At 44.7% G+C, this 26,683-nt stretch overlaps 1 protein-coding gene across 1 annotated transcript; it reads right to left on the bottom strand.

The window, feature by feature from the left end:
* Nucleotides 1-672: 672 nt before the first annotated feature.
* Nucleotides 673-22,782, bottom strand: QDPR (quinoid dihydropteridine reductase). Its single transcript, XM_066573252.1, has 7 exons — nt 22,630-22,782; nt 21,058-21,150; nt 14,504-14,600; nt 10,414-10,554; nt 6,489-6,597; nt 3,066-3,149; nt 673-978 (listed from the first exon to the last, which is right to left on the bottom strand). The coding sequence occupies exons 1-7, from the start codon at nt 22,723-22,725 to the stop codon at nt 873-875; spliced, it is 726 nt and encodes a 241-aa protein (XP_066429349.1). The 5' UTR covers nt 22,726-22,782; the 3' UTR covers nt 673-872.
* Between the last annotated feature and the right edge of the window lie 3,901 nt (nt 22,783-26,683).

The raw sequence follows: 26,683 nt of genomic DNA, 5'->3' as shown, positions 1-26,683 counted from the left end.
ACTGCGGATTGCACGCGTGGATTCCGCAATTTAATTATCCCAGAGGACATGAGGCATAAAGTACTGTGTAATATGAATAAAAGGGATTAGAATGAAACACCAGGAGAACATTAGAGATGAGCGAGCGTACTCGGAAAAGCACTACTCGCTCGAGTAATTTGCTTTATCCGAGTATCGCTGTGCTCGGGGCTAAAGATTCGGGTGCCGCTGCGGCTGACAGGTGAGTCGCAGCGGGGAGCAGGGGAGAGCGGGCGGGAGAGAGGGAGAGAAAGATCTCCCCTCCGTTCCTCCCCGCTCTCCCCTGCAGCTCCCCGCTCCGTGCCGGCAACCGAATCTTCAGGGACGAGCACAGCGATACTCGGATAAAGCAAATTACTCGAGCGAGTAGTGCTTTTCCGAGTACGCTCGCTCATCCCTAGAGAACATACAAACTCCAAGCAGATGTGTTCCAATTTGAACCTAGGACCCTCAGCGCTCCAAGGTAACAGTGCCAACTGCTGAGCACCACCATCTTCTTCTAGTGGGTTCAGCTGGGATAAAGCATTCAAGGTTTAGGTTGACCTAGACTGAACTTTTAGCTCAACCCGAAACAGGGGTCACTTGGTTTGGATCACTCAACATTAACCCCGAACACTGCCACTCAATAAAACCAGATAATAGATACTAGTGTGATATGTTGTAAACAGCATCATTTGTCTTTAATGGACCACAGTGACACGATGTTCAGAAAGGTTATCATAACTCTATATTCAGCCTTTAATACAAAAAGGTTACTCAGTAAAATTGTAACTGCACTTAAAGGAACAGCGAGGAAACAGACCGAACTGTAACGGGACAAGTAGTTTACGGATCACATAGACTAGGCAGGCCTCTCACAGCTGAGCTGGAACAAGCTCCGTTTTCCCCTTCTCAGTGACCACCTGTATAAGACTCCCAGACTTGGGCCGGTTTTTCCCATTAGTCCAGTTAAAAAACGTCCTACAGGAATAAAGAAAAAAAGGATTAGCAGATGCTGCAATTATGAGTAAGTTACTCAACAACGTTCTTGGCACCTAGACCTCCACCAAACAAACAGTTTGCCATGTCAGAAGTTTAAAAAGTTTAGTTACCCTTTAAAAAAGTTTAACAGATGTAAAGAATCCAATCCCTTCAATACTAGTATAGAAAGGGAGATTTTTGAAATCCCCATTATGGGGAATAGCAGCACATTACTTTGGAACAGGAACATTTTCCGCATCCTAGCAAAAAAGTATCCCTGCTTATCGATACAGGACCCAGTCATCCTGAGAACCCAATCCCAATATAGTAGTAGAGGTATACAGTGGCAAATGCTGCCAATACAAAACTTTGTAGGATCTTCAAACTCAGCCTAAATTTTAATCGATTACAGAGAAGGAAAAAAAAAAAAACTTTGATAAACTGGAAGCATGGGCAAAAGGCTGGCAGAAATGTAAAGTAGACAAATGTAAAGTAGTGCAACTTGGCCGGCAATTTTATTAGTGTATACATTAAATGGAAAATACTGGGGATAACAAAACAGGAGGACTGATGTATCCCGGTTACAAGTAAGCAGCAGTACTCAATGTCAAGTAGCAGCTGCAAAAGCAAATAAACATATATTCCAATATAAAATCGCTTGTAAGACCACATCTCAATTATGGGATTCAGTCTTGTACTCCATATTGTAAAAACAATATAGAAGCAGCTTGAGAGGGTGCAAAGGCGAGCAGCTACAATATTAACTGCAATGGGAAGTCTTCTACAAGGAGGGTTATTCAGCATAAAAGAAAAAAATATATACCTGCCCAAAATGTGATCTGATTGCTGGGGGTCCAAGTACTGTAGCCATATGCGGCTTGTTTTTGTAGCTTTAATTGCTATAGTTTGGGCTACATATGTATTATCTAAGTATCCAGCCCGAGGTTCCACCACAGATCTGACTCAAAATTAGCGGAAGAAAAACTGCTGCATGCAGCGATTTCTTCCTTCCAAAAGCTAGGCAGCTGGGCGTAAAGCGGATGGACCCCATTATGGTCAATGGGGTCTGTCCGGTACTGTTCGGTTCCATCCAGAGATGGAGTCATTTGGCCATTGGGGATTCCCCTTTCCTGCTTCCTGAGTGGAGCAGGAAGCCGGAACTCTCGATAAAGATGTGAACCGACGCTAACTTTTAGTGATTTGGAGGAGGAGATTGGGGAACAGGGTGAAAAAAATAAAAATCAATTCGGCCTTTTTTTTGTTTTCACAGTGTTCACTATGCGATATAAAACAGGATAACGTTTCTGTGGGTCGGTATGGAAACTTGTTTTTGAAATCAATGCATTTAAAGACCCAGAACATTTATATTTTTCCATGGACTAAACTTTATAAGGGCTTGTTTTTTGCATGGCGAGCTGTAGTTTATTCGCACCATTTTGGGTTATGTATGACTTTCGATCACTTGTGTTTTTTGGGAGGCAAAATTAACACAAACAGCATTTTGCTTCAGTTTTTTTTTTTTAAATGTTGTTTACACAGTATGGGATTTAAAAAGAATAAAAAAATAACGTGTACGGGTCATTATGGATGCATCCAGTACAAATTTTTTTTTTTTTTTTTTTCAAACACAAAAGTACAAAAAGGTTCTTCCTATCTTTACGTGGATTACTTTTTTTGTTGATATCCCTTGAACCTTCAATACTACTGTATGATCTCTCAGATAATACACTGCAGTACGGCTTCAAGAGAGCCTTGGCTGCCAGACTGGGCACGCAATGTTCTATGGTTGTGCAAAGAACAACCATGGTTAGTGTCAAGATATCTTCTGAGGAGCTGCGAAGGCACAGAAGGGCAGGTCCTAGCAGTAGGTACCAGCATAGCATTATTCTGGCAATGGCAGCAACACTCAGAAGAGCCATTCTTCTTAGTTCAGACAGAAGTCCTGATTATCTAAGGACACTGAAAGTTATAATAAATCCATTGAGGGCCAAATACAATTTTAAATGATTTTATGCATGTGGTGGCTTTATGGTCAACATAAGAAAAAAAATATATATCAAGGCATGCGGCAGATATCATGTACTCACTCAGCGATATAGTCCAACGGTGTCCAGCAGGTAAAGTCTGCATCAGGCATTGCTGCTCTGTTTGCTGGGGTATCCAAGGTAACACTGCCAAGGAAGAGATAAGGATTATTAAAAACACACAATAAAAGGGACTGTGTAAGATTACCAATGTTAACCCTTCTTGAAATCAGCGAGGAGGTTTTTTAAAAAAAAACAAAAAAAACAAAAAAAAAACACGCCAACTGTGGAAGAGGACAAGTTATTGTACACAAAGTGTTACATTTAAGAACTTTGCTATACTGAGCACAATGAAAAAGTTCACTCGAGTTCTGCTAATAGAGAAACCTGCTGAGTGGAGGGCCTTTTTTTTTGCATCACACTAAATACCCTGTACAACAATCATGTGGTAGTGTTTTTGAGAATTGGTGGCAACGAAAGCAAAGTAAAAATTGAATTGGAAGTTGATCATAAAGCAGGGATTCTGTGTAATCAACCTGATCAGATTTAAAAAAATAACTAAATTAAAATAAATGGATGTACTGTAAAAAAAAAGTGAGCCAAGAAAGCAAAGGGATCTGGTAGAAAATGCCTTTTAGCAGACTCGAGCTGGCATACATGGGCAGATAGACTGAAGCCGCTTAGAATTCAGAGTTTGTGTACCGATTGATCATACACTACCCCAATTCTACTGACGTGAACGTAAATCACCATAGATCCCTGCTAAGATGGCAGATTCAGCAGAATATATAATATACAGAGACAGGCATTTTTTCTTCTTCTGTCTGTATGGTTGTTCTTCCATTCCTCTGGAGAAGGACAGACAATTGTGGTGGCTCAGTTGTTAGCACTGCGGATTTGCAGTGCTGGAATTGTAGAGTGAAATAGGACCTAGGGCAACATCTGGATGGAGCTTTTCAAAGTACATGCAGACATTATCCGTGATAGGGCTTGAACCTAAAGGTCCACTTAGACAATTATCACTCAAAAGCCACTCATTAGGCATATTTTGAGTGATAATCGTTGTGTGTAAATGTGCCTATTTTTCACTTTTGTGCCAAATGATGATAAGAAGGACCACACACTGTGCTCTGCCCAGGGACAGCTTATTACATTGATTCGGCTGTCAGCCCCACCGGCAGAACAAAGGGAATTTATTCAGAAAACACCGGTTGGTCCAGGGGCGTAACTATAGAGGATGCAGGGGATGCGGTTGCACCCGGGCCCAGGAGCCTTAGGGGGCCCATAAGGCCTCTCTTCTCCATATTGGGAGCCCAGTAGTATGAATAAAGCATTATAGTTGGGGGCCCTGTTACAGGTTTTGCATTGGGGCCCAGAAGCTTCAAGTTATGTCTCTGTGCAGCATGGTTTAGGTATAGGTACGGGTACAGATACAGATAGGGGGGGGGGGGGGGGGGGGACCCAAGCTCACGTTTTGCATCAGGGCCCCTGAGCCTTTAGTTACGCCCCTGGGTTGGTCTGTTCCCTAAATACAGCTCCCAGCGGCTCACACACTACTAATTGGTACTGATAGGCATTAGTACCAAGTAGTCGTTTATGTAAAATGATCTTTATGTGTAAATGCACCCTAAGACCCCAGGACTAAAAAGTAACAGTGCTATCAATTGAGCCGCATTCATGGAACACACGTTGGTGAAGCAGCTGTTCCGATTCAAGATATTTTTTTTTTTTTTAAGAAAAAAAATGTAATTATATTATATATATATATATATATATATATATATATATATATAAATAAATCATCGGTTCGGACAGTTGCAACTCCAAAAATTTCACTAAATCTCTCAACACCATTTTCTGAGTCAGTACTAGGATGATGCAGGGTTTACATAAAAAATATCTATAAATTTACTGCTCCTAATAACCTGTTTATTAAAGAAAATGCAGCCTTTTGTCGCTATAGTCTGAGTACTAGAACGGTTTTTATTTTTTCATCAATGGGTGTGCGAGGGATTGCTTTTTGCAAGGCGAGCTGTAGATTCTATTGCTTCCATTTTTGGACACAACTCTCTAACCACTTTTTCTTCATTTTTGATTGGAAGATGGGGTGACAAAAAGACAAAACCAACAAATTCTGTCATTTACTCTAAGGACAGCGTTCACCATATGGGCTAAATTACGTGATACTTAGGCTAGTTTTACATGGCATTGCTGACGGACACTCCAATGTTAAAATCGTATTGAAACGCAAGTTTGTTGCATTGTGATAAAAAGAGTCTCCATGGGGAAACCTGGAAGGAGAGTTAAAAAAAAAAAAAAATTAAAATTTACACATGGCAGAAAGATGGGACATACTGCGATTTTTTCCCCCCATTATTGCAATGTTGAAAGAACAAAAAAAAAATAACACAGATGGGAAGGAAACCATTGTAAATCATTGGCTTCATAATCTGCTTTTTACGGACGATTTTTGCGTGATGCGAGAGTCAGTAAAAAAAAGCAGATTATGAAACCAATGATCTACAATGGTTTTCTTCCCCATTAGCGATGTTTTCACTGATGAGATGTTGAGAGAACGAAAAAAAAAATTGCGGCATGCCCCATCTTCCTGCGAGGTGTGATTTTTTTTTTATATCTCCCATGTTTTCCTATGGAGCCTCCTTTATCACAATGCAACAAATTTGTGGTGCGATGCGATTTTAACATTAGAAAGTCCTATTGACTTTCGTGATTTAAAAAAAAAAAAAAAAAAACCCACACAAAACACACTCACTTTTATCCGATACAAGATTGTTCTAGAAAACAAAAATGCACTGCTGAAGCCCAAAAATCGTCGGAAGAAAAAAGACAAACAAAAAAAATAAAATTCTCGCGGCAAAAATCACGATCGCCCGTGTGAAACTAGCCCAATAAGCACAATTCATGGCCGGTCTCAGGCAATAAGGCCAGTTTCACAAGGGAGTATTAGGGCGACATTTATGCCTCTATAATATGGACGAGTGTCCTCGCCTGACACAGACCGATCATCATAAGGATCCATCATGCTTAGAATTTGGTTCCGGATATGCCATTAGCCCGGAACACTCATCCATAATATGAATGCATAAATACGCTTGTGTGAAAGCGGCCCGATTCCTCTCTTCTGGTTCATACTGCCACCATCAGCCCTTCCCGTTTGCCATTGAGAGGAAACTGGTGGAGACTGTGGGGTGCGGCTTTCCTGGTAGTTATGGGGAAGTTTTCCTGTACAGCGATACACCATGCCTGCAGGGTTCTATGCATTATTAGAATACAGCCTTAATGTCTAGTTTAAATGTCCATTCAGGTTCACCATCTTCAGAGCCGCTGAGTGTTGGCCTCATCTCCCGATCGATACACCTGTCTGACAGACAATGTGCGGGCAGAGCCCCGCCACACTATCTAGTAATCAGGAACATATTCAATCTGACGTTTGCAGAAAATCAATACCAGACAACAGCGACTTACGGCAGGATGGCTACAGCGGCAGAATTCCCTGGCAGCCCGCTCTTCTCCCCACCGAGGCTCTGGCAGAGCTGATGTACTGCTGCTTTCGCCATTCCATAGGCAGACATTCCTAAACAAGGCACAAGTAACTAATACCTTTAACAAAGGGTCAACAGAATGTCTGTATTTGAAACTGCAGGCTCATTGCTCTAGTATAACATAAAGCGCAATCATCAGTTTGTAAGGACACGGTCATGGGCATACGTATAGGAGGTGCGGTCACGCCTGGGCCCAGGAGGCCATAAAGTCTCTCTACCCTATATTGCAAACCAATGCTATCAATGAAGCTTTATAGTTGGGGGCCCAGTAACAGATTTTGCACTAGGGCCCAGCAGCTTCAAGTTAGCCCTCTGGACTAGGTTGCACTAGCCTTACAATTTCTGCATTGCTTTTTGGGTTATTCCAGTTTATGATGTTCTGCAGCAGCTTTCTCTAACATGTCTGGCTATGACGCTGCAGGCTTTGAGCTTAGTGGGTGTTCTCTGAAGCATGCTCTCACCTTCCCTTCTTTCAACGCTCTATACTGGGTGTCTTTCCCCTCCCTCTCTCAAACTTTGCAAACTTATTTCTGGAAGAAAATGCAGCACAAAAGGCTGTGTGTGGTTAATACTGGCTATTACCTCAGTTGTCTCCTAGGTCAATAGGAAAGCAATTTAGGACAACCGCTCAGACTACACGCAGTGTTGGTTTATGGCCTGGAACCATTGTGCAACCTGATGTAGATCGGTCTGCATAGGAGCTGTATGTTCTATAGCCAAAGCAGCACAGATAAATTCATACTATAGATAGAACGGTCCTTCTAAAGGACAGCGGATTTGCATACTGCTTCCCATAGCATAGACTGGGAGGCCTTCCTCACACAGGGCGTTGGCAGAAAACGCAGCATTTTTCAACGCTGCGTTTACTGCCGATTCCGCCCGGTTTCAGCAGCGCTGGCATACTTTATGCCAGCCTTTTGGCTGAAAATGCAGCCAAGAATGCTGAAAGGAAAAAAAAAAAAAGCAATACTCATCTAGCCACTGCAGTCCGGGTCACGGTCGCTGGTCTCTGCCGCTGATCTGGGCTTCCCCTGCACTCCCTATTGCCGTAGGCCAGGTTTGAGAACCCCCACCTCCAGCAATAGAGTGCTGTGATTGGTTGTCGGCGCACTCGATGCCCAATCACAGCCCTTCATTTACTGTCTCAGCCAATCAGCGCCGGCAAGCTCTGATTGTCTGAGGCAGTCAATGAAGGGCTGTGATTGGGCATCGAGCCAGCGCCGGCAACCAATCACAGCACTCTATTGCTGGAGGCTGGGTTGTCAAACCTGGCCTACGGCAATAGACTTGTGAATGCAGGGGAAGCCCGGATCAGCGTCAGAGACCAGCAGCCGCGACCCGGACTGCAGCGGCTAGGTGAGTATTACTTTCTTTTTTTCCCTATCTAGCCTAGCTGCGACTGATTTTCGGGGTAGGGCTTCTATTGCAAGCCCTCCCCCCGAAAATCAGTGAGCAGTTAACGCTGCCAAAAACGCGCCACCAAGTGTTGCCGCGTTTTCAGCAGTGCTGAAACCGCTGCCCATTCATTTCAATGGGTGACGCAGGGCTGAAAACGGCCAAAAATAGAACATGCATCGCTGTCAAAGCGCAGCGTTGGAAAGCGCTGCGTTTTCAGCCATGTGTGAGTAGCCCAATTGAAATGAATGGGAGTGTTGTACAGCGTTTAGCGCTGGGCTGAAAAGGCAGCGCTTAACGCTGTATAAAACGCCCTGCGTGAGGGAGGCCTAAGACTCCACTCCCCAGCTGGATCTTCTCAATGACAATCATCCTCCCCAGAGTTAACATACATGGTGTCCAACTGCTACATGGAGATTCAGGCTGAAGCCAAAGTTTATTTGGCACAAGATAGGTTTCCCATTCAATCATTAAAGGAGTTGTCCCATGAAAAATATTGCTTTCAGTTAAACACACACACACACACACACACACACACACACACACACACAATGTAGCTGGCTTCGCCCGAGTTAATTTAGTTAATTTGATACAGGTGTTTACATGTTATTCACACAGAAAATTTTATGAAGTCATGGTTACTTCCGAGAAACAGAGGAATAAAGTATGTACATACATAGAGGAGCGTTACATTCTCCTCAGACTGCATGTACCGATGTCCCTCTGCAGAATGTGCCACCCCTCCCACTCTCCTCACTTAGAACCTAAAGAATGCTCCTACCAAATTTCACGTTTGCACAACACCAGGAAGTTAGAGAATAAGTGGCAAGGCAGTCAGTGAGGTTTCTTTACCTTAATTTTTTACACATTATATATTTCTATCCCCAGGTATTCCAGGACTATTAGAATAGCACCACCCGTTGTTTGTGCTCAGTAATTGCTCCACCTGCTCAGTCTTGCTTCCCTCTCTGCTCTACTGCATACAAGCAAGACTGAGTATGTGTGAAGACCTTGGAACATTTAGGCTAACTTCACATGGGTGAGTGAGATATGGGGCTGTGAAGACCACCCCCATATTGCGCTCTCCAACATGTAAATTTCCCAAGGATAAGAGGAGTTCTCAGGTTAAAACAGACTCATATCAGAATGGAGAATAGGTTATATCAATAGTAGACGTCCTGGACAACCCCTTCAATTAGTAACAATATTTTTGCTGGAATAACCCCTTTAATATAGATAATACTGTAATTTTCCAAAAGACAGTTTGCCTTCCTGCAATTTGTTTTAATCAGATCAGCCAACCCTGCTGAGGAGATTGCTCAATCCATCTGTAATGCACATGGTCTGCTCCAAAATGCAATGCACATGTCCGATGGACACATCACAGACATTCCAGAGGGGCACGAAGCCCCAGATGTGGTCACTACGAAGCAACAACATGGAGTTACTATACTTTATAGAACATGCACCGTGCTATTAACCATTTCCAATCCAATTTGTATCCTGGTTTCCCTAGGGGACTTACTCTTTTTTTGCTGTTATACGACGGCACTATATGCTGGCTAAAGCCAGTACTGCATGAGGTGACACGTTGGATAGGCTCCGACAGCAGGGAGGGTGGCAATATACAGTAAGAGAACCCCGACAGACGTCTTCCAACATTGGAGCTGTACAGCCTCAGGGCTTAGACGACCGTATATCGGCTCGGTTTTCACGCCGAACCGATATACGGTGTCCTTGTCTGTAAGGGGGGGGGGGGAATGGAAGAGCCAGGAGCAGGAACTTAGGGGGTGGGAGCTCAGTTCCTGCTCCTGGCTCTTCCATCCCCCCCCCCCCCCCCCCGCAGACAAGGACACTGTATATCGGCTCGGCGTGAAAACCGAGCAGATATACGGTCGTCTAAATAAGCCCTTAAATCATAATGTCTTCAGAGGTCAGACAGTGGATTGGAAAGCGTTAATGACAGTGTTAGGTCTCCTTCACCCGCTTCATTTCAGTGAGTATTGCTCATTTTTCCAACTAGGTTCCCAAAAGTTGTCAAGCACGAGATTATTTCAAATGACAAGAGCAAAGGGCTAAATTTGCTCCTGAGCCAAGAGACCTTTGCCTCCTGATAGGACGCATGCACTGTTTGTCTCAATCTAGTACTGTACATAGTCAAAGAGGTAAGAGGAAGAGCAATTACACAGGTGTATGCAGGATATACTCCCTATAGAGTAGCACTAGGAATAATGCCGGTTGAAGGTGGTGACAATGGCCACTACTACTCCATGCATACAATTAATCTACAACACAGGTCTTAAAGTTACTCTTTAGTTCCCCCCAAATAAACAAATGCACATCTTAATGAAATCTAATTTATTAATGGTTTATGAAGAAAAAAAAAAAAAAAGATTTTGGCAATGGCAACCTCTCCACTTTTCGGTCTAATTTCATAAACCATCCGTCATTACCTGGAGTAGCAGATAGCGCAGCATTCGCACCGGATAACGTGAGCAGGCCGCCCTCTTTCAGATGCTTTGTAGCCAAGTGACTGGAAATAGTTGATGTCCACACACTCTGCTTCCACATGAGATCGCAGTTCTTATAAAAAGCTGAAAAAGAAGAAAACAGGACTGAAATCAGCTTATGCTGTGCATTGGTCTCCAATCTGCAGCTCTCCAGCTAATGCAAATGCGATGTCCAATATGGCTGGATCTCCGGTTTTCACTTCTGCAAAAACGAATGCCACAACTAATACAGAAAATTGCCAATATATCTGAAAGTACAAACATACATAATTGCTGCTCTAATTTACTACTCTATGGCATTTCATGAAAATACTTTTTAGGAAGCATAGTACAGAAACCGTGAAACCAATGTAGCAACAGCAACCATCAAGTATGTCCACCTGCCCACACTTGTCCGAATGTTACCTGTGCAGCAACATGGTCTAACTCAGGAATTATTAGCTGCAGGAACCTAAAATTGATAACATGGGCTAAGGCTGCATTCCCACGAATGTACATCGGCTCGGTTTTCACGCCGAGCCCATATACGTTGTCCTCGTGTGCAAGAGGCGGGAGGGGGGGGGGGGGAATGGAAGAGCCAGGAACTGAGCTCCCGCCCCCTCTCTACCTCCTCTTCGCCCCTCTGCACTATTTGCAATGGGGAGAGGCGGGGCAAATTCTTGGAACTTAGCCCCGCCCCCACCCCTTTCATTGCAAATAGTACAGAGGGGCGGAGAGGAGGCGGGAGCTCAGTTCCTGCTCCTGGCTCTTCCATCCTCCCCCCCCCTGCACACGAGGACAACGTATATCGGCTCGGCGTGAAAACCGAGCCGATATACATTCGTGTGAATGCAGCCTAAGTTTGTAGTACACAAATTTTGAACAAAGATGTGAGATATGAAGGTGGGGAGCATTAGACCACTTGACATAGAATGACTCGTTTCTTGTTTGATCCATAATATAGATTTTTTAAAAACAGGTCCCGCCAAAGCCTCAGTTACTTTTTACAACTTTTCACTTCAATAGATCATGGAATGTCAAGTAGAGCCCTTGAATGAGTCAAGGGTGACACTTCACAATGTAGCATGTCGACCAATACTTGTGTAGACACAATGATACTACTAATTGTGGGACCACATTGATATAATCTGTAGAGGAACCCACCAGCAAGTGCTTACTTTCATTGCAGCGCCCCCAAAAGGAAAAATGTAGCATTGCACAATTCCCAGTTCTATCAATGGGCCATCTGTGTAATGCATGGACATGTCAGGCTCTTCAGAGCTATAGATGCTCTTTGTAAGCCTGGGTGTAGAATGGCTATAGATTATCATGCTGCAGAAAGGGAACCGTTTGGTGACTCAAATCATTACAGCAAGAAAATAAAAAAATAACAAAAAAGAAAAAAAATCAATAGAGCAAATGCAGATAAACAGCGGTATCTGTTATCATGACCTGTTCACAAATGATTAACCACTGATCTCTAAAATGCACTTCACAGGATAAGGGGCAGAATCATTCTCATGCAATCCATAATATACAACACAATTTCGATCAGTTCAGCCACCTCTTTTCGATCCATTTACACAAATACTACATTATTAGTATGCGATTGTCATATCAGCAACCATGGAAGAATCTGATCTACATTAGATAGATTTCAATGTGATTGGAAAACATTTCTTTTTGTCTCCCTGCAAAATTCAAAGACACACAAAAAAAAAAAAAAAAAGTTTTCATGGAACTTCTGCAATGTTAAGAGCGTAATAAAAAACACAACACAAACAGTACATATGGCTCTTATAAAAACCGACTATTGCTAATTTATGCCAGACACATGTGGTTAAAAAACGGCTGACTCACTCTGAATGGTAGATCTTTAATACGTTCTCTTGGTAGAAACATAATTGTTGTCACACAGTACACAAGAAATCTGTGACATTTAAAGTGGTACATCCAAAATACTGAAGACCACCATGTGACATTATCCTGTAATATACTGGTTTGTATCTAGCAGCAAAACTGCTGGCTTTTCCATTGGTAAGAAGCTATTCTAGAGGGCGGTGTTATAGCATATGCAACCTATCTCTACAATACTACTCTATGGGTGGGGGTGGGAGGGCGATCAAAATTCATGGCAGGTCTTCCGATTATTGTAGCATGGTTTCTAAAGATTGCAGTCAAGGGCAAAATGGTGCTGAAGGGTAGACATTGGTATTGTAGTAGAAAGATTTAAGGGCAATCACAAGTTTGGACATACCTTTTCATTGCATGACCCCCCCCCCCCCCCCCCCATTTTCTACACTGTAGGCTCATATTGAAGAAATGACTACTATGAGCTGATTGTGCGCCCACTGATAGTGCCGCTGATACACAGAAGATTCTGCTCCAACCTCTGTTTAGTGGCCGGCGCTTGTAACTGCTAGTGCGGCTCTCATTGAAAACAACATGAGTCATGTCTGCAGTTATAAGCCACGGTCACTCCATGGAGGTCGGAGCAGAGACTTCCGCTCCGACCCTTGTAATTGCGGTGCTGTCAGCGGGCGCACAATCAGCTGATCGGTCAGGGTCCCAAGTGACGGGACCCCAGCTGATCAACTATTGATTACCTATTCTGAGGCTAGGTGATCAATAGTATTCTCCCCGGAAACCCCCTTTAATTTGTGGAATTTCTCGCCTTCATGTGTTTGAGGCCATCAGTACAGAGGTCCAGTTGGTCCACCGTTCCATAGTGTTCAGCTACTGTTCTAATACACATTATTGCAAGAACAGCTTAACAAAGCAAAGAGAAACAGCCCATCACTACTTTAAGACATGAAGGTCAGTTGATCCAGAAAATTTCAAGAACTTTGAAGGGATCCTCAAGCATAGTCATGAAAACCATAAAACGCCATGATGCCCGTGATGCCGCTGACTTATGAGAACCATCCCAGGAAAGGAAGAACAAGAGGATTAGTTAATCAGTTACAGTCTCAGAAACCACAAATTACCAGAACCTCAGACTAGAGCCCTCATTAATGGTTCCAAGATCAAGTATCAGACACATCTCAACATCAACTGTTCAGAGGGGACAAGCGAGAATCAGGCCTCTATGGTCAAATTGCTGCAGAGAAGCCACTACTGAGAAACATCAAAGGAAAAGAAACTTGCTTGTGCCAAGAAACACAAGGAATGGGCATAAAACGGTGGAAATCTGTACTTTGAACTGAGGAGGGAAAATTTCAGATTTTTGGTTCCAGCCCCATGTCTTTGTGTGACACAGAAGAGGTGAGCAGATGGTTTCTAGATGTGTGGTTCTCACCATGAAGTATGAGGAGCAGGTGTGATGGTGTGGGAATGCTTTGATGGGGATACTGTTGGTGATTTATTCAAAAAATTCAAGACACTTATCCAGCATGCCAACCAAAAGCATTTTGCAGCAGCATGACATCCCATCTGGTTAGCGGTTATTTGGACCATCATTTGTTTTTCAATAGGACAATGACCCCAAACACACCTCCAGGCTATGCAATGGCTATTTGACCAAGAAGGAGAGTGATGAAGTACTACTACATATGACATGGACTCCACAACCACCTGACCTAAGCCTAAATGAGATTTGAGGCGAGTTGGACCACAAAGTGAAAGAAAGACAGCCAACAAGTGTTCAACACCTCTGAAAGGTGACCTCATGAAGCCATTGGAGAGAATGTCACGAGTGCTCAAAGCAGAAGGGAGCTACTTTGAAGAATCTAGAATATAAAACATTCTGGTTCATAACATTTGTTTGCTTAATACTTAATTCCATGTGTTCCTTCATAGTTTTCATCTCTTCAGTATGAATTAACAATGGGAAAAATACAAAAAAACAATACGAGAAAGAGCATGGAATGAAAAGGTGTATCCAAACTTTTAAGTGGGACTGTTCTCTAGCAATAAAGGTGTGTGTGTGGGGGGGGGGGGGGTGACATATTTAGATCCCTTCATTGTAGACATTACTAACAGTTTGTGAAAAATGGTAGGTGTTCCATGAAAGCCACCCACATACCATACATGCACCAAAGCTCCATTTACTTACATTTGGCTTTCGCAGATCCTCCCGCCCAGCCTCCAGCTACACATAAGATTGCGTCTACTTTCTGTCCACCAAGAAGCTGATCCACTGCTGAAGTGACCTAATGGATTGGGAGAAAGAAAGATGAAATAGTTAGTGCAGTCCTTTTGAAAGATATTGTCACAGTACAACCACCCTTAAAGGGGCTCTGTCATTAAAAAATAAGTAATTCTATATTTACCTACTACTCTCCCGTCAGTCTACTTACCTCCTCTTCTCCTCACCTTTCTTCTCCTGTCTCCTGCCGTCCAGGGGGTGGTTCAACTCACCTCCAGCTGACTGATTCCTCTGAGGTTACGTACATTCACAGGCAGTCTCCTTCCTGCCAGCCAATGTATGTTACGTCACGTCACAGCTCACAGCCCAGCAGGGGGAGTGCTGATCTACTGCAGAGACTACTCATAGGAACTGTCACTGAAATAGATCAGAATTCCTTCCTAGGCAGTGAACACTACAGGACAGGGATCTGACCTTCAATGACTCGGCAGGAAGAGAATGCAAGGAATGCAACCTTCATAACAAGCTGGCCGACGTGCAGTGAGGTGACCCCAGGGCACTGCAGAAGCTTAGCCAGGAGAAGAGGTAGTAAGGAGACTGACGGGGTAGGAATAGAAGAGTATAGATTTTTTTTATTTTTTTTTTAAATGACAAAACCCCTTTTAGGCTTCTTTCATGTTTTATTTTTAGTTCCAGCATCGGTTTTATTTTGGGTTTCAGTCTTCTATGCAGAAAACTGCATGAGTCAGAAAACTGGATGGAAACATAGGTCCAATAATCGAGATGGAGACCTCTTTAGCCGCAGTTTCACATGCTTGTGCTTCCGTTCCTATGCAGTTTTTTTGTGGAGAACCTAAGATGGAACCAGATCTAGAACTGAGAAAGCAGTGTGAAAGAAGTCAATCCAAATAATACAAATACATTATAGGAAATAACCAAAAACAGAAAAAAAGGAAAAGACAGCAGCACTCAAAGTAACCCAGCCAATGTTGCTGGGGGAACTCACCACTGGGCTCAATGATACACGCTCACCATGGGATGTGGACCCACCATCCAGATAATCACCATATAAATCCTTTGCAAAGTTGGAGCAGCATATGGGGCGCAAATGCAGAAATTCTCTGGAGGCTTTTTTCTTTATCTCAGGCCGCCTGCACACGAGCATTCCGGATTCTGCTAGCGGATTTTCACGCGCGTATGGTACCTAAATGTGCTTGCGGATAGGTGCGGATGCGTGAAAAGTCACGTGCGGATATACGCGGATGTGTTGCGGAAAAAAAACGCGCAGAAAAACCAGCAGACGCCCCTTATTGTAAACCCAACCCCTAGAGAACTGCCCATTCCTTGGAAAACAGCTTAAAAACCAACACCCAGACTCCGTTTTGTCCCTCTTGCTTGTGTGAGCACCATTAAATTATTCTGGCAACATGCTTTCACCCGGTGAGCAGATGTCTTTGTGGGCATGGTTGATCCATATAACTTTTTTCAGGCGCTTATCCAGTGTGACTTTATTTCAGTCAGTGCAAAAAAATTCACAAGAGGAATTCATTACTACAGATTTTGCATTCTTACATCCTGCATTGGCAAGAAATACTACCTATCTCCCTCTACAAATTTGCCTGTGAAGCTCTGCTGTGTGTTGGGACGTCTCCTACCATGCCTACTTCCTGTAGTCATAGCAACCAGTGACTCCATCTGCAGCTGCACTGCGGATGTACTGCGTGAAAAAACGCACCCATTCACTTGTATTGGAGGCTTCACGCGCAGAATCCGACCCAAATTAGAACAGGTCGCAGATTTTTTCACGCGCGTGAAAAAACGCAATACAAATCTGTCCGTCTGGGGACAACTGCGGATCCTCATAGGAGTATATTGGCTGCGGTCTGGGGCAGATAATGTGCCTAAAATAACGCGCTGGAAATTCCGTTCGTGTGCAGGCACCCTAAAGCGCATCTCTTTATTTTCTTCCATAAAAGACAGACAACGTTTCAACTGCTGTCAAGGTGACTTGACAAAGACTGCTGATAGCGGTTGAAACGTTGCCTGTCTTTTGGAAGAAAATAAAGCGATGCGCTTTAGATCAAGAAAAAAGCCTCCGGAGAATTTCTGCATTTGCGCCCCATATGCTGCTCCAGCATTATAGGAAATAGTTATCCATGTTACATGCAGCCAAATATTTTTAGCCTGACACTTTACACCATACAGTCTTCCTAACCCTTCTTTTACTATACAGCAAAATTTAGAAGACTATCACAAGAAATTCTAGGCTGAAGCTCCACCATCCAACTGCAAAGCACATCACAGTATTTCTTTAGCCGTGTCACACGCAGGTTCCATTTATTGTTACAGGATATTAAAAGGACCTTATCTCCACACAAGGATCTCCTACTTGATGTATGACTGACAGATTTTGCACATCTCCAGGCTGTACTTTAAATAGATTTCCTGATTTTGTGTAAGATTGAAAAAAGTAGAGGAAGAAAGGCAACATTTTCTCTTTATGCACCAGAGCAATCAGCTCCAGAAACCCTGTGACATTCAGTTATTACTGGAGGCGGGGGTTGAGCCCGTAATACATTTTGTGCAGATTGGTGGCAGCAGTGGAAGTGTAGTATTGGGCCTCATGTTCAGGGGGAAATTATATTTAGCAAATCCGCGTGTGTGGGGAAAAAAAAAAAAAAAGACAAATCCGTATCCCCTAGGGAAGCATTGACCATACGCTGTTGCTTAACTAGCCGCAGATGGTATTTTAAGTGATTTACAGGTTTCATGCACGTGAAGAAAAAAAACAAAAAAAAACGCTACATTTTCGATTTTAGTGCGGATCACACGTGCGGGAGCTCATAGAGCTCTTCTCTCAATTGGTCTCCCGCAAAAAAAATAAATAAAACACAGTTATAGTCCAGCAGAAATCCGCGCAGGCCCGATTTTCCCCGTGGACATGAGGCCTTAGGGCTGTTTCACATGGGCGGAACATTTCCGCCTCCAAGTAGTGGATTTTGATGCGGAATTGCAGGCCAGCTTAAAGGGGTTGTCCCGCGGCAGCAAGTGGGTCTATACACTTCTGTATGGCCATATTAATGCACTTTGTAATGTACATTGTGCATTAATTATGAGCCATACAGAAGTTATCAAAAGTTTTATACTTACCTGCTCCATTGCTGGCGTCCTCGTCTCCATGGTGCCGACTAATTTTCGGCCTCTAATGGCCAAATTAGCCGCGCTTGCGCAGTCCGGGTCTTCTGCTGTCTTCAATGGGGCCGCTCGTGCAGAATGCCGGCTCCGTGTAGCTCCGCCCCGTCACGTGCCGATTCCAGCCAAGCAGGAGGCTGGAATCGGCAATGGACCGCACAGAAGCCCTGCGGTCCACAGAGAGACAGGATCCCGGCGCCCATCTTCAGCAGGTGAGTATGAAGATGCCGGACCGCCGGGATTCGGGTAAGTACTACCTGGTTTGTTTTTTGAACCCCTGCATCGGGGTTGTCTCGCGCCGAATCGGGGGGGGGGGGGGGGGGGGTTTAAAAAAAAAAAAAAAAAAACGTTTCGGCGCGGGACAACCCCTTTAAACCATTTGCATTCTGCATAAAAATCAACACGAAGCCTTGCAGATTTTTGTGCAAATTTACGGAATAAAGAAAATTTGACCCGCGTGAAAGAAAACCTTACCTGCCAGACCAGGTATGCCATGGCAAGAGATTTTGATTTTATTTATTAACTCTCACCCCTGTCCTAATAGCTTGCTACATAGAAACAATGTACGGTAGGTAAAATGCATTAGGACTGCCTACACTAAATACAATTGTTACAAACCCTCAGCAATGACCCTAAACAACAAGGTTTTTAGGCCTCACGCCCACGGCTGGGTTAGATTCCAACTGCGAAATATCACAGTAGAATCAGACCTGGCACCCCCCATAGACCCTATACTCACCTGTCCAGATTCACCACGAGCGTCTCAGCAGGTGCACATGCGCAGTGTAGCGCATGATGCACTGGGCTGTGACGCAGATTCCAGCAATACTTTTGCAGTGCTCACAGCAGAATTATTGCAGAATGGACGTCTTCCATTGACTGCAATGGAAGCAGTCTGTGTAAGTTTCTGCACAAAATAGAATATGCTGAGATTCTGCAAGGGGGGGGGGGGGGAAGAAAAAAAAAAACACGCAATAAATTTCCACTCGTGGGCACGGGAAAATCGTTTAACATTGCAGGTCTATGGACGGACATTGATACGGAATTTGTGGCAGGTATCTGACCGCGAATTCCACAGCGATAATCTGTCCGTGGGCATTCGGCCTAATTCAGCGATTGCAAACAAATCTTAAAAATAGTGAGGAACTGGAACAAAGTATAATAGAAAGTTGTAGAACTTTTCATTGTGCAATGTAGCATTATTTACAAATGTCAGTAAACCCCATTTACACATCCAGCATGGATAAATGTTACTTTGTGTTTAGAATATGTCGATTGAAATCGGCTCAATTTGTATTAATGGTCTTAGGTCTATAGTTATTACATATTCTGCAGAGTGTACTTTAATCAGGTGTCTTCCAGCAAGAGAACTGATACTTTGGATCTACTATGCAGGATAGATTAGATTTGAATAGAGAACAATGTTCTAATCTTATGGTCTAATCACAATAATTCAGGAGGCTACAAGCAGTAATTCCGAGAATGATCCATTAAAGAACTGATATGTACGCAATATCACGTGCAGAAAAAGCTCCTGCCTCCCCAAGGCACAACCTGGCTGTGTCTAATGCACTGATAACAACATAGTACAGGGAGAGAACACCAGATCTCACCAGTCAGACACAAGTAGCTGCATGCAGCTCACACTTCTCTCATATGCAGCACACAGCCAGTACACAATGACATGCGTATTTGCTGTGCACTGCCAATCCCTACACACTAACTTGCCGTGCATGTGTACGTAATATGCAGCGGCTAACAGAATGGTATTTAACAAGGAGAGATGCAAAGTCCTACATCTGGGCAAGAAAAATGAAAAAAAGCACATACAGAATGGGAGGAATTGGGCTAAGCAGCAGTATATGCGAAAAAGATTTGGATATACTAATAGATCATAGACTGAACGTGAGTCAACAATGTGATGCAGTAGCCAAAAAGGCAAACACAATTCTGGGATGTCTTAAGAGAAGCATAGCGTCTAGATCCCAATTATCCCCCTCTACTCTTCCTTAGTCAGACCTCATCTGGATTACTGTGTCCAGTTCTGGGCACCCCACTTTAAAAAAAAGACATAGACAAGCTGGAGCAAGTTCAGAGAAGAGTTACCAAGATGGTGAGCGGTCTGCAAATCATGTCCTATGAGGAACGGTTTAAGGATCTGGGAATGTTTAGCTTGCAAAAAAGAAGGCCGAGAGGAGACATAATAGCGGTCTACAAATATCTGAAGGGCTGCCACTAGAGATGAGCAAGCATACTCACTAAGGACAATTACTCGATCGAGCATTGTCCTTAGTGAGTATCTCCCCGCTTGTTCGGCTTCTGGCGCGGGTGAGAGGTGAGTTGCGGCAGTGACCAGGGGGGAGAGAGGGAGAGAGAGATCTCCCCTCCGTTCCTCCCCACTCTTCCCTGGCAGCCGAATCTTTTCTTCCGAGCGGGCAGGTACTCGCTAAGGGCAAAGCTCAATCGAGTAATTGCTTTTAGCGAGTATGCTCACTCATCTCTAGCTGTCACAGTGCAGAGGGATCAGCCCTATTCTCATTTGTACAAGGAAAGACTGGAAGCAATGGGATGAAACTGAAAAGGAGGAGACAGATTAGATATTAGAAAACATTTCTGACCATGCGGGTGATCAATGAGTGGAACAGGTTACCACGGGAGGTGGTAAGTTCTCCTTCAATGGAAGTGTTCAAACAAAGGCTGGACAGACATCTGTCTGGGATGATTTAGTAACTCCTGCACTGAGCAGGGGGTTGGACACGATGACCCTGGAGGTCCTTCCAACTCTACCATTCTATGATTCTAGGAATATACACCAAGATAGAACATGCAACATTTTTTTTCGCAAGTGTAATAAGTACATGAAAAAATAAAATTTAAATGCGAATGGCCCTATTCAAATCAATGAGCTATTAGGATTGGATGTTGCATAAATCTTGGCGCTTTTAATGTGCGAATACACACCCAGATAGTGTATGGGGATTTGGCACACAGCTAATTACGGTCGTGTGAGTAAAGGGGAAAAATGCAATAGACAACATATAGGATCATAACCATATACACATCATTCAGTTTCTGGAGACGGACCGGATGGGGGAACACAGACAAAAGGGCAAAGTAACATTTATGAGATGTAACAAGTATCAGATGTGGTGAACTAGAACAATTTCATTTCAGCTTTGCTTAGGATATGAAATAAGCAAAGTGCAGCTGCTATGATGTTTTTTGGCTCTTACACTATACCAATCTCCAGACTGAGCGGCGTATACATTATACATAGCCGTAACCCGGGGCTGAGCAGACACCGGTCGGACGCACTGCCGCTGACTCACCTCTTCTGATTGCTCCGTGAAAGAATCGGACAGTTTGACGACAATGTTGGCATTGGCAGCTGCATTTTCTGTTACATCTATTGATGCCACCCACTGGGGGAATAGAAGGAATAGATGCCAATTTAAGAAAAAGCGTATCTTATAAATAATACATTATATGTACAAAGATTTGCAAAATGTAGAAAGAAGATGGATTTGTTGCATTTACAGCCTATTAGCACACTAGGTGAAACACATGGGCAGAGGCAGAGACACTCCAACAAATACACATTTTTTCCATCCCTGGCCCCTCACCTGATTGCCTGTCACAGTCTGAAGGTCTCCACTGTGTATTGCAGCCATTCCATGCAGTGCAGCCCCCTGTCTGATGCTTATCAAGCACCATCTTGATGATAAAACTTTTTACTTTCAGTTTCAAATCAATCCCATGATGCAACAGCACAGCATTAGCTAGGGGCTTTACCATCTCTGCCTGCTGGGTGGACAGTTTAATTATCATAACCTTCTGTATTCACCTAAATAAGCTACAGCCCATAAGTATACAGGTGATCTCCTCTACTAAAGCTGTGTGATCATCAGTAACTGTAAGAGGAGTGTCTGTGTCCCCCTCTAGGCAGTTTCTTTGGTAGGATTCATGTAACAGCATCACACAAACTAAGAAACTGATTAGAAACTGAACACATAACCCCAAGTAAATCTTAGCTGGTCAGAATTAAGATCATTGAGGAGAAAGGGCAGGAGTTTTAGACAGAAAGGAATAACTAACCAAGGTAACACTAGGTGATTTAAATATACTAGGAGGACAGCTACTTAAAAATAAATAAATCAATCACCGGAGTGGCCCTTTAGGGGAATATAGAGAAAACCTGGGGGCCACGGTGCACTTGAACAGAACAAGGATTCAGCAGTGAAGATTCAGGAGTTTTTTGAACAAGACAACGCGTTTCAATCCTGATGAAGGTTCAATTTCGGAATTCAGACACATTGCCTTGTTCAATAGAATTCCAAGTCTTCACTGCCGACTCCTGGTGGAGTGCCTCGTGGTCCCAGCTCAAGCATCATACTGTAGAAAACCATTGAAACGGAGACCAAATAGTCCCAGCACATAGTAGTGCAAATGAATGGAAACCTGATGAAACGGCGATCTACTGGTCTTATTCTCTATAATGCTTGAGATAGGGATCCCCCAGGGTTCCGTTTTTTGGATGTTAAGCGTACACTGCTGGGACCCCTGGACAGCGACAACAACATGATGTGCACAGAGCCCAATTCCAAGCTGTGTACCGCTCTGTGGAATAGGTTGGTGCTATACAGGCAATAGGAAGGGATTGTAATAAAATGCATTAGATCTCTGCTGTAGTGCAGCACAACTCACCATGAAAGAAGCAGGATGCAGCTTTACACAGGACTGCAGGCAAGCCCAACTCATTACAATGCAGTCCTAAGAGCTTCAGCTCTGCTACATCTGTAGAGTAATCTGCCCAGACTAAACTGCACTGTTTACACTACTAAAATAAATTAACCCCATGATCTCTGCATTATAAGCCATAACCATGAGATAAAGTCACTTACCCAGTTCTTGGACTTGAAGTAGTCCACGCACTTGGAGCCCAGAGCTCCTCTGCCCCCATACACCAGCACTCGCTGAGCCTCACTAGCAGCAGCCATCTGCACGGTCTGTAGACGAGATCACAGCAGCCGGAATACAAGGCGCCTGGCCCCGCCCCCTCTGACGTCACGCCCCTCCTGTCAAACTCCTCTGCCAGGCTAATAACCTGGGAGTGACGTGGCACGTTGTGATTGAACGCTGCAGGGTGCTGCCTGGTGAAGAGGTCACATGATGCACTGTTATTTCTGTGTCTGTGCAGCTGCTCTACAGAGTGCATGTGTGTATATATATATATATGCAAGGGTGCAATCTAGGGGCGTAGAGATAGGGCATGCAGGGGATGCGGTTGCACCCGGGCCCAGGAGCCTTGGGGCTTCCACGCAATTGCATTTTTTTAAACGCAAATGTCAATGGGACTTTCTAATGTTAGAAACGCATCGCACAAAAATCACAAAGCACCAACTTGCGGAGCGTTTTTAACATTAGAGTAGGGGACACTGCTGGTTCTCACTGACAGCCATAACACAGGGTCTAATAAACACATAGGGTGGCAAACCCATTGGCACCGCACAATCAAAATGTGAGTGTGCCCTCTCCCTATGTTGCTGTTGACTGTGGCATCAAAGAGCTTAAAGGGGTTGTCCCGCGAAAGCAAGTGGGGGTATACACTTCTGTATGGCCATATTAATGCACTTTGTAATGTACATCGTGCATTAAATATGAGCCATACAGAAGTTATTCACTTACCTGCTCCGTTGCTAGCGTCCTCGTCTCCATGGTGCCGTCTAATTTCAGCGTCTAATCGCCCGATTGGACACGCTTGCGCAGTCCGGTCTTCTCCCTGGTGAATGGGGCCGCTCATGCCGGAGAGCTGGTCCTCGTAGCTCCGCCCCGTCACGTGTGCCGATTCCAGCCAATCAGGAGGCAGGAATCGGCAATGGACCACACAGAGCCCACGGTGCACCATGGGAGAAGACCCGCGGTGCATCGTGGGTGAAGATCCCGGCGGCCATCTTGCTAAGGTAAGAAAGAAGTCGCCGCAGCACGGGGATTCGGGTAAGTACTAAACGTTTTTGTTTTTTTTAACACATGCATTGGGTCTGTCTTGCGCCGAACGGGGGGCCTATTGAATAAAAAAAAACCCGTTTCGGCACGGGACAACCCATTTAACCCCTTAGTGACCACCCCATTACCTTTTTTTATGTCCTGCTTTAGTGGGCTTTAATCCCCAGAGACATAAAACATGCTTCCTCTGGGGATTAAAGCCCTGCAGGCAGTGGACGTGACAGCTCCATGCTGTCGGTTACCGAAGGTAGCTAACATCCTGGAGCTGTCATGGGAGGATGCGATCCCCCCCTAACCCCAATCACGACGATCACATCTAAGGCCGCCTACACACGAGCGGAAATCCCGCCGCGGGATTTCCGCCGCTGAAAGTTTGCATAGGAGTGCATTACAATACGCACTCCTATGCAGACGGCCGCGGTTTGGCCGCGCGAAATCTCGCGCGGCAAACAAACCGCGGCATGTCCTAATTTTTTGCGGGGCACGCACTCACCCGGCCGCCGGCTCCGGTCTGCGCATGCGCCGGCTGCGCGGCAGCCGGCACATGAAAGAGCCGGGGCCGCCAGGCGCGGGTGAGTACGCGCTCGTCCCTGCAGGCGCTCGGGTCGGATCACGCGGCGAGAATTCTCGCTGCCGGATCCGACCCGCTCGTCTGCAGGCGGCCTAAAGTGTAAAAAGGTTTTTAAAAAGTTAAAGATTCAGCTGCCCCATGAATCAGATCCATGAGGGCAGCTGAGTGTATTCACCCCCATCCCCCGCGATGTCCCGCCGCAATCTGGTCCTCCAGGACCTGACGCCAGTCTTCTGTGCATGCGAGTCAGACGTCATTATGTCAGCAGCATGCGCAGAGGCCAGAAGGCCTGGTAAATTTGAAGTCTCCTGGCTCCCGCCTACTAAAGGTAGCCAGGAGATATCACCGGGGACTCCGTTGACTGGTCCCGTTGGATCCATGAGGGCAGCTGAAAATACTCAACCCCATCCTTCTTGATGTCCTGCGGCGATCTGCACCTGCCGCGAGCTTCTGCGCATACGCCGCTGTGGCGTGCATACGCAGAACGCTGGAGAGCCAGGCAAATTTAAAGTCTCCCTCTACCTGGCTGTCAAAGATAGCCAAGTGCAGGGAGATGTCACCGGGGACAGCTGTATGTGGTTCCCGGTCACATGATCGCCGTTATCCATTGGATAAGACAATCATGTAAAGTTAAAAAGTGTAAAAAAAAAGTTAAAGTTTCATCTCCCTTACGGATCGTATCCATGAGGGGAGTTAAAATTACATAACTAAGGTCCCCGGATTTGTCCCCCAAGGGATCTTTGTCCGCGGACCTTTCCCAGCTTCAGCACATGAGCCCGTCAGCATAATGGCGGACGCATGTGCAAAAGTTAAGGATTGCCCAGGAAATGTAAAATCTCCCTGCTCCTGACTACCAAAGATAGCTGAGAGTCTGGAGATGTTGAGGGGGATACGGGATGTGGTTCCTGGGTCACGTGATTGCTGTTATCCAATGGATAATGGCGATCACGTAAAAGTTTTTAAAAAGTTGAAGTTTCAACTCCCTCGCATCACTAGGGGGAGATGAAACTTCTTACCGGGGGCCACCGCATTTGAACCCTGATGCAATACTCCTCAACGGACGTTTCCCAGCTTCTGCGCATGTGCCTGCCAGCAAAATACTGGACACATGCGCAGGAGCCGGGGAGCCCAGGAAATTTGAAATCTTCTTGTTCCCGGTGACCAACGGTCACGGTGTGCCTGGAGCAGTGTGCGGTGGCCTCGTTGAATGGTCCCCTGTCACATTATAAAAAGCTAGCGATCTACTTTCGGCCAGTCTCATATGACTGGATAGAAATTGTTTATTCCGCATGCGTTTGATCTGCGGTAATACGCAGATCAATCAAATGCATTGGATTACACATAATTTCGCTCACATTAGCAGGTTTGAATTACATAATCCATTTGCAGAAAACAGTACGCAGCAGGTTCTATTTTACCACGGATATCAGCGAGATAGAACCCATTGTGCTCTATGGTCGCAGATATACCCGCAGCCTATACGCAACTACATTGTGTACGGGCTGCGGGTACCCGCGTCATCGCTAAGCAACGGTGCGGGAAATACAAACAAAAATAGGTGGACTGCGCGTGACTGCCTGTGTAAGTACGCAGTTATACGCAGTACATTACGTGTCCGCCGCACCTGAGCAAACTTAAGAAGCCTCACAGAGCGCCACTTTTTGCACCCCACCCCTGCCACTGGGGTCAAGAAATACCCCCCAAAAAAGCATGGGAGGAGGAGGGATACCCGATTTTATTACCCTATGTGCCCATCCCAATCAGGCCTTCGTAATTACCTCCGTCTTCGAACATACCACACAGTTTACATTATTACTTTTATCTAAGATTTAGGCAACGCCAAAAAGGAGGGGTGGGGGGGATTATTTTTAGGGAGTCAATTTATTTTTCCGTACAAGTGGGCAATGGGGCCTGGAATTTATTCAGTTGTGCCCTGAAATTCAATAGGTGTTCCCTCCATTATAGGCCTTGCCATGTGTCCTGTAAGTAGATTAGGGCCACAGTGGGTATGTTTCTGAACACGGGACAAACAGGGGGGTCCATTTTGGGGTGAAAGTCTTCCTTCATATGTGTGCTGTACAAAAAAAATGTTTTTAAAATGACACAATTGCCAAAAAAATGAAAATCGTAATTTTTTTTCTTCTGTTTTGCTTAGATTCATTCAAAAACTGTGTTGTCAAAATACGCAGTACACTCCGAGATGAATTTGGTAAGGGGTCTAGTTTTCAAAATGGGGTCATTTGTTGGGGTTCTTAGTCGTTTTCGCCGCTCAAGGGCTCTACAAGTGGGCAATGGGGCCTAAATAACCTTCAAGCAAAATGTCTGTTCTGAAAGCCACCTCCTTTCATTTTGGGCCCCGTTGTGCATACAGACATAATATT

Source organism: Eleutherodactylus coqui, chromosome 7 (genome assembly GCF_035609145.1).
Source record: "Eleutherodactylus coqui strain aEleCoq1 chromosome 7, aEleCoq1.hap1, whole genome shotgun sequence".
NCBI lineage: Eukaryota > Metazoa > Chordata > Amphibia > Anura > Eleutherodactylidae > Eleutherodactylus > Eleutherodactylus coqui.
This window is presented reverse-complemented; position numbering and strand designations above follow the sequence as displayed.